Raw genomic sequence first — 13,954 nt, 5'->3', positions numbered from 1 at the left:
GTGATACTGTTGGTTCACTTACAAAATTATGTTTCCAGCCTCTCTCTTGGTGGAGAAAAGCATGAAAAATAAATTCAAGGGGACTCCATAGGCTCAGAAAACAAACAAGCAAACAAAAATGAAAGAAACACATCACTGATGATTTTAAAAGAAACCAGCCCCCGACTTACTGAGCCCTCATCCGCCCACACCTCCGGGCAGTTTCACTGGGCAGCATCCACTGGCTCGGTGGACTCATTTGAGGGCTGGTGGCCGGCAGGCCCTGCCCAGTGTCCCCGCCTTGTTATGAACCATTGACCCGCACTCCTGGGCCTGTGTCGGCCTCAACTATCCCAGGGAATGAACGGCTGTGCCTGTACTGTCCTCTCCAATTAAAGGAAGGCTTAACTGTTCCCTCATTGGCTCCAGGCCCACACAACAACAGGCCTGAGCGGCACTGGTGTGATTAGTACGCAGGACCTCTGCTGAGCATGCAGCCATGGCCCCCAGAGTGGCACAGAGCAGGGAGAGGCTGCAGAGCCAGCCACCTGCCTGGACGGAGATGCGCCTGCGCAGCCTGCACTAGGGCCCCAAAGCCAAGCCCTTGCCCTTGCCCTACCAGCGCTAGCCCCCCGCGCATGCGCTCTGCCGCCCCGCCTACCCCAGGCTCGCCCACCTCAGCGTGCGGTGTTCTCCTTCCGGCGCGTTTACGTCACCTCCGGCAGAGGACCCGGAAGTTGGAATGGTTGAGGTGTCGCTATGCGCTCGGGCGGCGCCGGGCCGAGGCCGAGCCGGGCCAGGACCCGTAGGTGAGCGCGGGCGGCGCGGTGTTGGGCTCGGACTCCTGGGTTCTCTGCGGGGCCTTGAACGTGAGCCCACGTGGCTTCCCCCGCCATGCCCTGGCCCTGGCAGGGCTGCAAGGAAGGCAGCGGAGCGGTGCCTGGCCCAGGCAGCCCTGAGCGGCCCGCAGAGCCCTTCGGTCGGGGGCGACGGGGAGTAAGTTGGGGCTGGTGGGCTGAGTTACGGTTTTGATTGTAGCCATGATGGCCAAAGGACACTGGCAGGCAGGCAAGAGCCCTTGGGTAGATGTGAGCTTTTTTATTTGATCAAGGGAGTAGCTGCATAAAAGTTCGGGCGCAGTCGCCCTTCTTCAGGCAGAGGGGGTCGCATAACTTGGAGGCTACATGAGTTACATGCTCCTCTGACCTGCCTGCGGGCGCATGCCTGCCTTCTGTGGAAGGAACGGGAAAACGTGTTCAAGTCAGCACCCGCGCTCTGTGCCGTGGGCACTGCCAGCTTTGAGAAATAGACCATCCTCGAGTCCCGTGCCCTGGGATGCTGCGCTGAAAGCAGACTGAGAAAAAAGAGCATGAGTAGTATTTTCCAGTTGCTCTTGCTCAGTGGCTTTGGGGTAGCACAAATACCTTTGCATGGCCAAGGCAGGTGAGATGGTAACTACGTTGATGAGGTGTTGAAAGTGGTTAGAGGTTTGGGGCGGTGCTAGTTGGTGCAATGTCTTTTGACGGCTCTTTGGTTTTTTGAGCCCAAGAGGGGGAAACCTAATACGGGTATGAGCATGTTAAAATACCACAAGAGTAATTCCTCGCTCCAGAGTCTCTCGGAGCTTGAAGGTATTTGGATTTACAAATTCTTATTGGTGGCTGAATGGGAAAAAGAGGCCTGGAAGGACCTTGGGAGGTCATTTAGCCCAACTCTTGCTCAAAGCAGGAACATTGTTGCCCTGTGTCTAAACCTCCCAGCTGCGTGTCTGTCTAACCAGCACTTAAACCTCTACTGAAAGGGATTCAACACCCTGGCACCTGGTAATCTGATAATTGGGTGACCTGGTCCAGGGCTTAACCACTCCTATAGCTAGAAAGTTTTTGCTGACATTTAATTTTCTTTGTTGCAGTTCAAGCCCGTTACTTCTTGTCCTGTCCCCTTCCTTGTCTGTGTAATGATGGCTGAGGTCAAGTTGGGCATGTGTGGCTATAAACACGAGTTAAAAATTCAAGTTGATTTATTAAATGAGTGTAAATTTATCATTTCAGAAACTTGAACTTTAGGTACATCTAATGTTGCACCCCCACTCCAAAAAAGAAAACCCCAAAACCTGGAAGTCATTTGAGGTATAGCCTCTGATTACTTGTTCTTATACCAATTTTTGTGGCTTCAAAATAATATTTAAAAGTTAAAGTCCTCTATGTGGATATAAAACTATACAAACAGGCAAAGTGATATAAAAGATGATGTCAAATGCACAAAAGAGTATCTTTTCTTCCTGTTGTAAGTGGTGTTTGTTTGTAGCAGGATTAATAAAAAAGATTTTGCTGATGGGCAGTTTGCTTTTATTAAAGTGTTAACCAGGGTATCCAGATCAAATTCCAGTTTTGTCTCCCTCAATTCTCCCTGCAGTTATAACTTGATTCGCAGTCGTTTGGCGCTTCCTTTTCTGAGTTTTTCATGTGGTGTTGCTGTGCAGTGTCACAGCTGCTGTGTTCCATCCCAGAGACAGCTGCATTTCGATGGTAAGTGTTCCTTGCCCATAATTTGTACAGTATATGTTTCTGGCTCTAATCCTTCAGGGACATCAGTGTGGGCATACCTTCCAGCCCTGCAGATCCTGGGGGAGGATCGGAGAGTAAGGTTTCTAAAGCTCTTTGGGATCAGTTGTGAAGAAATCTTTATGCAAAAACTGTTGCTCATACACTAAGCCTATGGAGACAGCAGTTTATTTGAAATGTTGATGTTATTATAATAGTTCCAAGATAATGTAGTCAAAACTTACTTGTTTGGGAGGCTACCACTGCTGCTGGAGAACTGCTACTGCCAAAGATTTGCTGTGAAAAATGAGCTTATCGTGCAGATGCATTGCAAGGTGTGCATGAAGGCCAGTTCAATAAATATCTGGCTGTATTTGGGCTCTTGCAAGGAAAACTACAAGACTGGTCTCTGACAGGAATGTCTCTTTAATATCTCTAGCATTTTTGTCGCACAGGAATGGAGGAAGAGTGGCTCTGCCGAGGACCTATGTGCCTTATAAATCTGGCATATCTGGCTGATATTGGAACACCAGTAAATTCTGCTTTCTGTCTGTCCTGATTTGGATTTTCCCAACATGGGGAGGTGAGAATCGGAACAAATCGTCCAATAACAAATCAAGTAGAGGTACAGTTTGAGCCCAGGGTCCAAGAAATCTTAAACTCACCCTGGTATTAGAAAGTTTAGTGCTTCTAACTGTGGAGATGAAATGAACCTCTTGTTTTTTCCTTATTTTTTTCATTGAGGACAATACCAACTACCTCATGGGTGGATTAGTTAATTTAGCTAATATTTCTCTCTGTGTTTCAGGATCAGCATCTCATGTTTGTTTCCTGCTTCCTGGCACTTCAGCATCTCCCCAGTGGGATGTCCTCGCATACTGAACACCACTTTACGACAGATTGTTGTTATTGGTATACTCACTGCTGCTGTCTCCTTGCTGTATTACTCCCTTGTTGTTATCCGGAATAAATATGGGCGTGCATACCGGGATAAGAAGTTTCACAGGTGAGAACTGAGCATAGTCTTGAGGGCAGGAGAGGAACATGATCTAGAGACCCCAAATTTATTTCAAACGATGTAAGCCATTGGATGAAGGTTGGGTTCGTTAGACCATATGTAGTAGCTTGGAAAAACGGATCAGAGATTTAAGATGTTCCCAACTGAAAGCATCTTGGAAGAGTTATCACTAAAACTTACTAATATGAGGTGACCTGTCACACATGGAGAGTAACAGTGATAACTCATAAGTTGTTTTATAAGCAAGATTTCTGAGGGTTTTTTTTATTTTTGGGGATGGGTAGGCAATAGGGCTGTGCGAAACAACTATGTTTTGTTTCAGTTTTGGATTCGGCCGTTTCGGAGGACAGTGAGTTGCTTCGGTGTTTCGGATCACTGGTCCGTTTTGATTCAGCCACATCTGTTTTGGAGTTTGAATGCTGATTTTGGAGATTCGAATCAGCTGGGGAGAGATGGGCACAACTGGACGGCTGCAGGTTCTCCCATGGCTCCTCCAGCTGTGCCTGCCTCTCCCTGGATTGGGGAGCTGTGGGAGAAGCCCCCCATGGCTGACCTGCCCAGCCCCATCCCCCGCCAGGCCTCAGCCTCCCGGCACTTAAAAAAAAAAAAAGGAAAAAAACCCATATTCACCAGCTACAGCAGTGGCAATCAAGGCCTCTGGCGGCTTGTGGCAGAGCTCCCCCGTGGGGCAGCAGGGATCGCCCCTCGCCCTGCTTGGTGCCCGCACTGCAGCTGTCACATTGTGCAGGTGCAGCGCGGCTTGGCAGGATGGTGTGTGCTGTTTGGGCAGCTCTAGCAGTCAATGGGAGCCCGGCACCCCTCAGCCCCAGTGGTCCCAGCTCCCAGACAACGCACAGCACCCTGCCGAGCCGTGCTGCCCCCCCCACTGCTTTGTGCTGCATGGGGGGCTCTGCCATGAGCCCTCAGAGGTCCTGGTCACTGCTGCTACAGCCGGTGAGTGCAGGGCTCTCTTATGCTAAAGTGCTGGAAGACTGGAGCCAGACAGGGGTTGGGGCTGGGGCTGGGCAGGGCAGGGCAGCCATTGGGGTTTCTCCCAAGGCTCCTCCGGCTGTGCCTTCCTCTGCCTTGGTGGGAGGGAGCCAGGGGAGAAGCCTCCATGGCTGACTTGCCTGGCTCCATCCCCCAGCCTCCTGGCACTTCAAAAGGAGAGTTGTGGGGCTACACCGAACTATAGTCCCATGGGCATTTCCAAAACGTTTCAGATCATTTCGTTTAGTTTCTGAGATGGTTTGGAGCGTTTCATTTTGGATTTGGTGTTTAGGGTGCTGAAACAAACGAAACGCCTGCCAAAGTTTCACACAGCTCCTAGTAGGCAAACTGCTTACTGAGAGTTAAAGGGAGAGAACAAGGGTTTAATGTTCAGCAGGTGAGTAGCAGCTGCCTATGTGTCTGCTATGCTGTGGTAAATGAAAGCTCGTTCATACCATCTTACCCACTTTTAATGAGTGCAGTGTAACAGTGTCCACATCCTCAGTTATTGAGGACCAGCTGACATTTCCCCCTGCACGTAATGTTAAATAATTGCTTCTTGAATTTGAGCCACATTGTTTGCATGCGTAGATCTCTCAATTATTCAGAGTTTGTATGTGTCCATAAACAAAGCTTTAATCGCAAAATAACACAGATGTTTTTTTCCTAGGTATCTTGCTCGAGTAACAGACACTGAAGCTACCGATATCAGCAACCCCAATCTGAACTATGGCATTGTGGTAGACTGTGGCAGCAGCGGATCTAGAATTTTTGTGTACTGTTGGCCAAGACACAATGGCAACCCTCACGATTTGCTGGATATCAAACAAATGAGGGACAAAGACAGAAAACCAGTGGTTATGAAAATTAAACCAGGTATTGGAGTGAAAACATCTGAGATTCAGTCACAGTTCCCCAGCCAGCTGTCTACCCAACTCAATTCATATTAAGGATTCACTTACTCGGCTATTAAGGTTTCACTTTTCAAAAGAGGTCTGATCTGGTTTTTCCTAGATTTTGGTGTTCTGTAGACACAGCAAGTACATGTACTTGAATAATTTGGCTTATTTAACAGGATAGTACTTCTTAGCAGGCCGCAAATAGCCCAATATAGCAATTTTGGGCTATTTTGGGCTTTCTTAGTAAGCCCAAAATAGCAATTTTTTGTTGAAACATTGCTTCCAAGACTAAGTTCTTGGTGCTTTTTTTGAAGCGTCAACATGAATACTGTGTTTCAGTTGTGCTAAGGCATTGTGGCAGTGGTTTTAGATGAGCAAAGAGGGTCATTAACTACAAAATAGAAACTGTTTCCTGTTACAGTTCCAAATATGTGTTTACTTTTTGTTTGCTTTGTAAATAGCTTAAATGTAAGTTGCAAATGGGTAACTGAATATTTTGGCTTAGTGCTAAAAATTTTTGCTGTCAATTACTTAAAATTGTTACTGATTGAATCCACTTCATTACAGAACAGTTGGTAATTGCAGATTGCTGACTTTATGTAATGAATTGGTTCTAGAGCATAGCTTAACTTTAAAGCATCTAGTTTGCTTTTAACTAGTCAGAAACCAATATTTCACCTTACACTTAGCATTTGCCTACTTATTCATCTATTTCTCTAGGCATTTCAGAGTTTGCTAACTCTCCGGAAAAAGTCAGTGATTATATTTCTCCGCTTCTGAGCTTTGCTGCAGAGCACGTACCCTGGGCAAAACACAAAGAGACTCCTCTCTATATCCTCTGTACAGCAGGAATGAGAATCCTGCCAGAAAGGTGATTGGCTATCTTATTTCTTAAAAACTTGAACCTACATACTTAAGTGCATTTTAACCACAGTTCTATTTTTTTCTAGTCAGCAAAAGGCAATACTAGACGATCTGCTCACTGATATTCCTGTGCGTTTTGATTTTCTGTTTTCGGACTCGCATGCAGAAGTTATATCTGGGAAACAGGAAGGTAAGTTAATGCTCTTGGAAAAAATGAAACACTCCATTGCAGTTTTTGTCATACTTCTCTTGCTGCTTTTTCAAATAGTTGTTTGGTTAAGCTATTTTAAACTGCATGCAATTCTTTGTTGTTCTTATCTGACAAAAAAAAAAAAAAAAAGATTCTACTCTAGTTAATTTTTAGTAATTTTAGGAAACAAAGTGTCCTGATTTTGCAATGAAACGTAGGTTCATTTTTGGTTGTTTCTGGCATAGCTGAAGACTTCAAAGTGGGGCTCATTTTTTCCTGTAAGGGAGATGGATTATATTGTTTCCTTACAGAGGATGAATAGTTCCCAAATTGACTGCCATCCAGAAGTCAGACTATTTTCAAACCATATGGGGGGGGGGGAAGTATCTTAGTAAAAGCTTATAGAATCAAATGTCTTGAATAATAATACTTAAACTAACGAGTCAGGATCTTATCAGAATAGTTTAAATGTTTTAGGGGAAAATATTTGGGTTAATTTGGTAGGAATGTGTTTCTGCACATCATGTAGTTGATACAATGTGCTTTGTTTGTTTTTTGTTTTTTGTTTTTTTTAAAGTGATGGTTATAAAGATGACCGAGAGAAGTTTAATTTTTTTTTTTTTTAATAAGGTACAGCCAAGTGGCATAAACATCTATAAGTTAGTCTGCAAGGTACAGATATACCCTGCTTTCTGCTTGACTTCAGACTAAAATAGCTAAAACGCTATTTGACTGAAAAGATGCCTTTTTCTCTGGTAAACCTTCTGTACACCGTCCTTTTTTTCTGCTTTTAGGTGTATATGCATGGATTGGCATCAATTTTGTCCTTGGACGATTTGAGCATATTGATGATGGTAAGTGCTGTAACACTGTCCTAAAAAGGTCAATAAGAATTGTGAACACTAGAGCCAGGGGGGTAGTGTGCTTCTTGCAGTATGCGTGGTTCACACATTGAAATGCAGCAGTTATGCATTTCAGAAGCATGATGGTGCTTTGAGTGCAAATAAATTCTAATTGACAAACAAGGCAGTTGGATGGCATTGGCTTTTTCTGCAGTGTGGTAGTGCTTAAGAAATGTCCTGGATTCATTTCTTAATAGTGCCACTTCTCTATTTTGTTTCATAGAGGATGATGCAGTTGTAGAGGTGCATATCCCTGGCAGTGAAAACAAGGAAGCCATCATTCGTAAGAGGACAGTGGGTATTCTCGATATGGGTGGAGTGTCGACCCAGATAGCATATGAAGTTCCTAAAACTGTAAGCTTTGCCTCTTCACAGCAGGTTATTATCTGTACAACTTTCCTTCTTTTCCTTTTGTTTAATTTATGATTTTAACCCGTTTCCATTTGTCGTTTTGTTTTCGTTTTGTTTTTTGAGTCGTATGATTCATTACATCACATCCAAAGCCAGTGGGAGAGAAGACAGGTGAACACAATTCCTTGATCAGCTAAGCAATTCATTTGTCTTTGCTTTTTTTCATTTAGAGGGTTGATTTCTATTAGTACAGCTTCAGCTGTTGGCAAGCATGGCAGAATATTCTTTCATTTAATATGTAATCCTAGTTAGATTTTTTTTCCTCCCTCCCCCCCTGCTAAGCAGATCAGTGTACTTGAGTTGAGCTGCTGAAAGCTGTGTAGTTCTTTCATAAGAATCTAGGTTGTGTACATTGTTTTTTTTCTGTGCACTGCATAGTATATTTCTTTTAGAAAGAAAACTGTGTTTAAGTTTGAGGTGGAATCATACGGCTTTACCTGAATCTCAGTCTATTGATTAACAACAAAAACATTTGCCCTATAATCGGGCAAATTCCTCATTGACTTCAATGGGAATCTCCTTTTGTAAGGATTGGATAATTCTTGGGCATTGGCTAATAATGCCATGTTTAATAAAAATTGTGTATTTTCTTGTTGAGTTTTATTAACACATGTTGTTTCTTCAGTTGGAGAGTACAACTGACTGCTAGTGGAGTTTTAAAAATAACCAAGTGTTCAGATTCAGAGCAATTTGTCCTCTTGAGCAAATGTGACTTTGATACAGAAAGGGTTGCAAAGAATTGGTTACCAGCGTGTAATTCTAGAAGGTGGAATTACCTGTCATTGCAGTTAAACATTAGACCTAAAAACATTCTTTAGATGCCCTGGTTTTCCTTCTGCCCTCCTGAAAGAGGCACAACAAAACTGTTTTGTAAAATTCCTTCTTTAATTTGCTTGTGTGGTGGAGAAGCCAGCTAACATGCATGATGCAGAAGAGCCCACTGCTGCTGCTTGTTTACATCACTCAGCAGAAGCCCCACACACAATTATGCACTCCCTCCTGGCACCTTCTACCAGTGTCTTCACGAAATGCTTTAGAAACTGGGTCGTGTGTGGCAGTAGCTTAATGAGTGGCTGAATCCAGGGTTGTGAAAAGCTTTGAGGATCTGCAATCTGAAAAGATGCCTTAATGCTCATAGGCTTATGAATACCTCCAGGTGATATTGCGTATCTCTCTTTAATCTTGTCTCACTTGGGTTCTTGCAGGAGGAAGTAGCCAAAAACTTACTTGCGGAATTTAACTTGGGATGTGATGCTCATCAGACTGAGCATGTCTACAGAGTCTATGTTGCGACATTCCTTGGCTTTGGTGGAAATGCTGCACGACAGAGATATGAGGACAGCATATTTACCAACACAGTCTTCAGAAACAAGTAATATGTGATTGGGTTTTTTTCTATTCCTTCCCCCCCCCCCCCCGATTTATAAATGTTGAACTGTTGTCCTAGAAATTCCAGCAAAATGTAGACTCTTAGGAGGTACGTCAAAATAGCTGAGCCATAGGCTGTTGCAGATGCAATTTTTAGTTGTTTCATAATGTTTGTAATAGAACCGTGAAGAACTGAAACAGGATTTTTACTTTCATAGGGGCTTGAGATGCATAAAATTCTAAGATTGACAAGCTCAAGAGGACTTCTCTGCTTTCAGCTCTGAGGTTCAGCTTTACTCATAGTGTTGCTGTGTTCTAGGAAGCAGAATGAAATTCTAAATTATTTAAATAGCTGCCAAGATAGCTGGTAAAGGAATTTTAGTTTTTCAGCTTCAGGGTGGCTTAAGGGAGCTCAAACGCTCCCATGTGAAACTGACTCCTTCACTGTGTTGAGCAGTCTGCTCTAACTTGTTTATAGGTGACCTGCAAGTGTCGGCTGTTTCAGCTGAGCCTAGAGAGCTTGATGTAGCATCTTGCTTAGCTCCATCAGCCAGGAAAGTTCTTTTTCTGGTAATTGTCACAACAGCATGATGGGCTTCTAATGTGATGTCATGCTTCCGTGACAATTATGCTTGAGCCTGAAAGTTCTCTTGACTATGTCTTGATCTATGCTTAACTTCCATTATAAAACTCTTTAAAAAGCCATTTTAGTGGTGGCTGTATAACTTGTAGCAGATGAGTGGGGGTTTCTCCCCACCCTTAATTAAATAATTAGAAATGCTTTGCATCTGGTATCCGAATTTTACCTCTCCTTTAGTTGCAACTCTTGGGGTTTCTATAGCTTCAGTGTCAGATAAACCCTGCTGTGCACAATGGCATTTTCTATTGCTGCTTCAAGGAGTTAATTAAAATCTGGAGATAATACAAAATGTGCAGTTGCTTGGATTCAGGTGTTCTGCATTTCCAGGCCAAATAGTTTGGATAGGTTGAGCGTGGCATGCCTGTTGTGGTGTATGCCACATGATCTCTGTATGAAATATAACCTGTTGAAGTGTGTTCAGACAAAAGTGATTTGGTTTATTCACTTTAGCTGTTTTGATGCTGTAACTTTGTTCTGAATAACATTTTGAATATGCCCTACTTGTGGTGGTTATAACTATGTTCAATCTTGTTTGTAGGCTTCTGGGCAAACAAACGAGTATGACTTCTGAGTCACCCTACCTGGATCCTTGTCTACCTCTAGATGCTGAGGATAAAATCCAGCAGAATGGGCAGACACTGTATTTGCGAGGGACAGGAAATTTTAATCTGTGTCGAGAAATTATTCAGCCTTTCATGAATAAGACCAATGAAACTCAGACTTCTTTAAATGGTGTCTATCAGCCTGCAGTGCACTTTCAGAACAGTGAATTCTATGGCTTCTCCGAGTTCTATTACTGTACTGAGGATGTTTTACGCATGGGAGGAGACTACAGTGCTGCAAGATTCATTAAAGCTGCAAAGGTAAAGCACTTTTGGGGCAGAATCTTGTTTCCTAGCTTTGAAATGGCCAGTAATCCAAAAACATAACTGTTTTGGATGCTTTGGGGTTTCCTTTTAAAAACCGTTAAGCTAGACACTACTGTTAAGTGACTCCAGGGTAAATGAGATCCATCCTAAAATGAATCAAGCATCAGAGGCACTATAGGGACATAGAATAGAATTCTTCCACTTGAAAGTACACCTATTCTTGTTCTGTTGGGTGGTTTGCTTGTTTTTTAAGAAAGGATTTAATTATGCTGGGAATGGGGAAGAAAAATTAATGCCTGTTTTGATAAGGTAAAAACTTAGCAGATATTATGGGTTTTCCGTTAGGTGAGATTGCTATCAGTCATGTGCATTTTACAAAACAAGGTAAAACTGGACAATACACTAGAAAGTGCTAGGTAACTGCTCCGTCTAGGGATTGAATAACTGTCTTCAGAAATAAATTGTAGGATTGAAAAGTTCAACGTGCAGATGCCAGATAATTTTAACCAACAGCGCCGCTTAGTTTTTAGGTTGTGTTAAAAAAATAAAAGGTTTGCCTACTGCAGCATGCACTGACTCCCTGACATTTTCTTATCAGCCATTTCTCTCCTTATTTCTCTGTGTTAAATTTACAGCCATATTTATTATTTGGAAATGAGCTTCTCCATTGACCAAGTGTCTTGCATAATGTAGTAGGTAAATGAAATTTTAAAAAGTCTGTTTTTACCCTTCCCCAGGATTATTGTGCCACTAAGTGGTCTGTCCTACGAGAACGTTTTGACCGTGGTCTTTATGCATCACATGCTGATCTTCATAGATTGAAGTGAGTATTCATGTTTGCACAGTGCAAGTCATTCATGCAGAGTTGCCAGAGAAGGGTCATGTTCAAGTGACTCATTTTAAAAAGGAGTTGGATATCTGAATGTAGGCCATGCTGAACCTTAAGTATTGCATCAGATATAAAAATGACTGCAAACCAAGGCTATTCTGGAGATGGAATGCCACAAACCAACTTCCTATGCATTTTTGTGGGGGGTTTTTTGCTATCTCCAAAATCTTTTAATGGAAAGTGAGTTTTTTTCAGATGTCATTGCTTAACAAGATAGCTATAGTAATCTCCGTGTTTATGGCTGAAGGGTAGTCTCCTGATTCAGGCAGGTAATTAATCAAATACCTTAGTTCTGTTTTGGTTCCACTGAGCACTGATGCCTTTCCTTTTTACTAAAACATACAATTCCAATGAGAGCCAAAATCATTTACATTCATTTTAATTATGGGTCTGAGGAAAGGAGGAAGTTTAAATAAGATCTTGCTAGTCTGTTACACATACACCCTTAGTTTTCTCAATCCCTGTCTTGAAATGCATATTCTTGTGGCCAGTCTCTTGCATTCCTGTGTTCCTGCAGTAAAAGGTAAGCCCATCAATGTAGGAACCTGAATTTGCTGGGCTAATTGTGATGTGTGGCCTTACAGGACTGTGTGGGGAAAATGCATGAGAAATCAAATAGCCAATTGGTTTTTCCTGTCTTCTGTAGGTATCAGTGTTTTAAATCTGCCTGGATGTATGAAGTCTTTCACAGTGGCTTCTCTTTTCCTGTGAACTACAGCAATTTAAAAACTGCTCTGCAGGTGTATGATAAGGAGGTGCAATGGACATTAGGAGCCATTCTTTACCGAACACGGTTTTTACCTCTGAGGTACTGGTTATTTCTGTACTTGTCCCATTGTGTAGTTTGGGTGGAATGGGCATTATATGATGTCAGAAGACAATTTTGATGTCAAAGCAAATAGCCAGATAGGAGCTAAAAATTTTGGTTCAAGTTCAGCATACTAGAGCACAAGGTCAGGGTGCTTATTTTAAAACAGCAGCCTATCCAGTTAATGACTGAAACCCAAATGTGAGCAATCCAGCTGGATGGATCAGCAGCATAACTGTAAGTGACGGCTGTTCAGGGTAGCCACCTTCAGTTACTGTAGTAAGGTCAAGAGGCTATCTTTTTGTCTCATTAAAAGGATAAAAGTCCCATTTTCCCCCCCTCCCTCTCTTTCTCAGGGACATCCAACAAGAAACCTTCAGAGGAAATCACTCCCACTGGAGGAGCTTCTCCTTTGTTTACAATCACTATTTGTTCTTCGCCTGTTTCCTGATTGTGCTGCTGTCTATCCTGCTCTACGTACTGAGGCTGAGACGGATTCACTGGAGAATGCTGCGTAATGGCTCATCTGCTTCCCTCTGGATTGAAGAAGGCCTCCCACCACAGAAGATCCCAGGAGCCTTATGAGATGGTGCAATGAAGAGCCTCCTATCAGACTATTTAAAGAAAAAAGCCATTTTTGCCTCAGGGTTTCTCTGTTTTGTCTCTAAGAAACCATTCGAGAAACAGATCTCCTAACGGTGAATTCAGCAAGACAATTTTTGAAAGGGACTTAACTGCTGGAAAGGAGGAGTCAACTTGGCTTAGTTTGACTAGAGAGCATCTGCCAAAAATACTTTTTAAAATTTTTCATTTTAAAAGTAAATGCACTTTCATGTTAAGTGAGAGGAGTGAAGACTTAATGCCAGTAAACGGACAGAGGCAGCTTAAGCTATATGTATGGTAACAGAATGATTGCGGGTTCCTATTTCAGTAAGACTGTGAAATATTGCTAGTTAGGATGAATGGAGATTATATACATTTTCTTTGTTCAGGTCCATGATTGATATTTCACCAGGCTTCCAAATTCCAAGCCTCTTCAGTAAAGGAAAAGGAAGGGTAGGGTCTTTTAAAAGCAGTAACAAAGTGACCTGCTAAAACATCAGCTTTTCACACTTTATATTTTTAAGTACTTCAGTGGAAGAAAAAGCCGTTGTGACTAATGCTGTGTTTCTGCAGATCACCAGTAAATTCATTGTTCCGTGTGTCCTTGACAATCTTCTTAATGTCTTGGAAGCTGTAATCTTGAAGTGGCAGAAGTCACTGCTTGTAGCCTTTCACTTGACAGTGTTTTGGTCATGGTCCAGAAATCTCAAAACTCTCTAAAGGTAGAAAAAGCTGGAAAAATGTCCAGATTTCAGCTACCAATAGAGCAAACACATGCACATTGTCTTTTGTTGTTTTTTCCGGGTTTTCTTACTTGTTAATTTATATTTTATTTAAAAAAAAAAGGTAGTTTTACTTGAAAGCCAACTTGTTCCTGATTAAAAGTGGCATTTATATGAATTTTGGGTGGATGAAAAGTTTATTATACCGACTAAAGACTACTGGTCATTGTTGGCATAATCCTCATCAGACACATGCCAT

General features: G+C 42.6%; 1 protein-coding gene across 6 annotated transcripts; it reads left to right on the top strand.

Annotated features, from left to right (window-relative positions):
* The first annotated feature begins 670 nt into the window (after positions 1-670).
* Positions 671-13,873, top strand: ENTPD4 (ectonucleoside triphosphate diphosphohydrolase 4). 6 transcript variants are annotated; one of them, XM_059730728.1, is made up of 15 exons: positions 671-788; positions 2,031-2,108; positions 2,395-2,507; positions 3,331-3,528; positions 5,201-5,406; positions 6,150-6,300; positions 6,380-6,483; positions 7,278-7,337; positions 7,609-7,739; positions 7,860-7,907; positions 9,002-9,168; positions 10,343-10,667; positions 11,411-11,496; positions 12,209-12,370; positions 12,727-13,873. In XM_059730728.1, exons 3-15 carry the CDS (start codon positions 2,443-2,445, stop codon positions 12,953-12,955), a joined length of 1,932 nt encoding a protein of 643 aa, XP_059586711.1. In that variant the 5' UTR covers positions 671-788; positions 2,031-2,108; positions 2,395-2,442; the 3' UTR covers positions 12,956-13,873. The 6 variants fall into 6 exon arrangements, with proteins under 6 accessions (XP_059586711.1, XP_059586710.1, XP_059586713.1 ...); XM_059730727.1 differs by lacking the exon at positions 2,031-2,108; XM_059730732.1 differs by lacking the exons at positions 671-788; positions 2,031-2,108 and adding an exon at positions 2,978-3,105 and having other exon boundaries at positions 2,419-2,507.
* Positions 13,874-13,954: the final 81 nt, after the last annotated feature.

The sequence above is a fragment of the Alligator mississippiensis genome, chromosome 7, assembly GCF_030867095.1.
Source record: "Alligator mississippiensis isolate rAllMis1 chromosome 7, rAllMis1, whole genome shotgun sequence".
In the NCBI taxonomy this organism is placed as follows: Eukaryota; Metazoa; Chordata; order Crocodylia; family Alligatoridae; genus Alligator; species Alligator mississippiensis.
This window is presented reverse-complemented; position numbering and strand designations above follow the sequence as displayed.

Bases quoted from the DNA above. Each gene is read 5' to 3' on its own strand.
- ENTPD4 (XM_059730727.1), top strand. From the start codon at position 2,443: ATGTGGTGTTGCTGTGCAGTGTCACAGCTGCTGTGTTCCATCCCAGAG. The intron at 6,484-7,277 runs GTAAGTTAATGC...TTCTGCTTTTAG, and splicing joins TATATCTGGGAAACAGGAAG to GTGTATATGCATGGATTGGC. The intron at 10,668-11,410 runs GTAAAGCACTTT...ACCCTTCCCCAG, and splicing joins GATTCATTAAAGCTGCAAAG to GATTATTGTGCCACTAAGTG.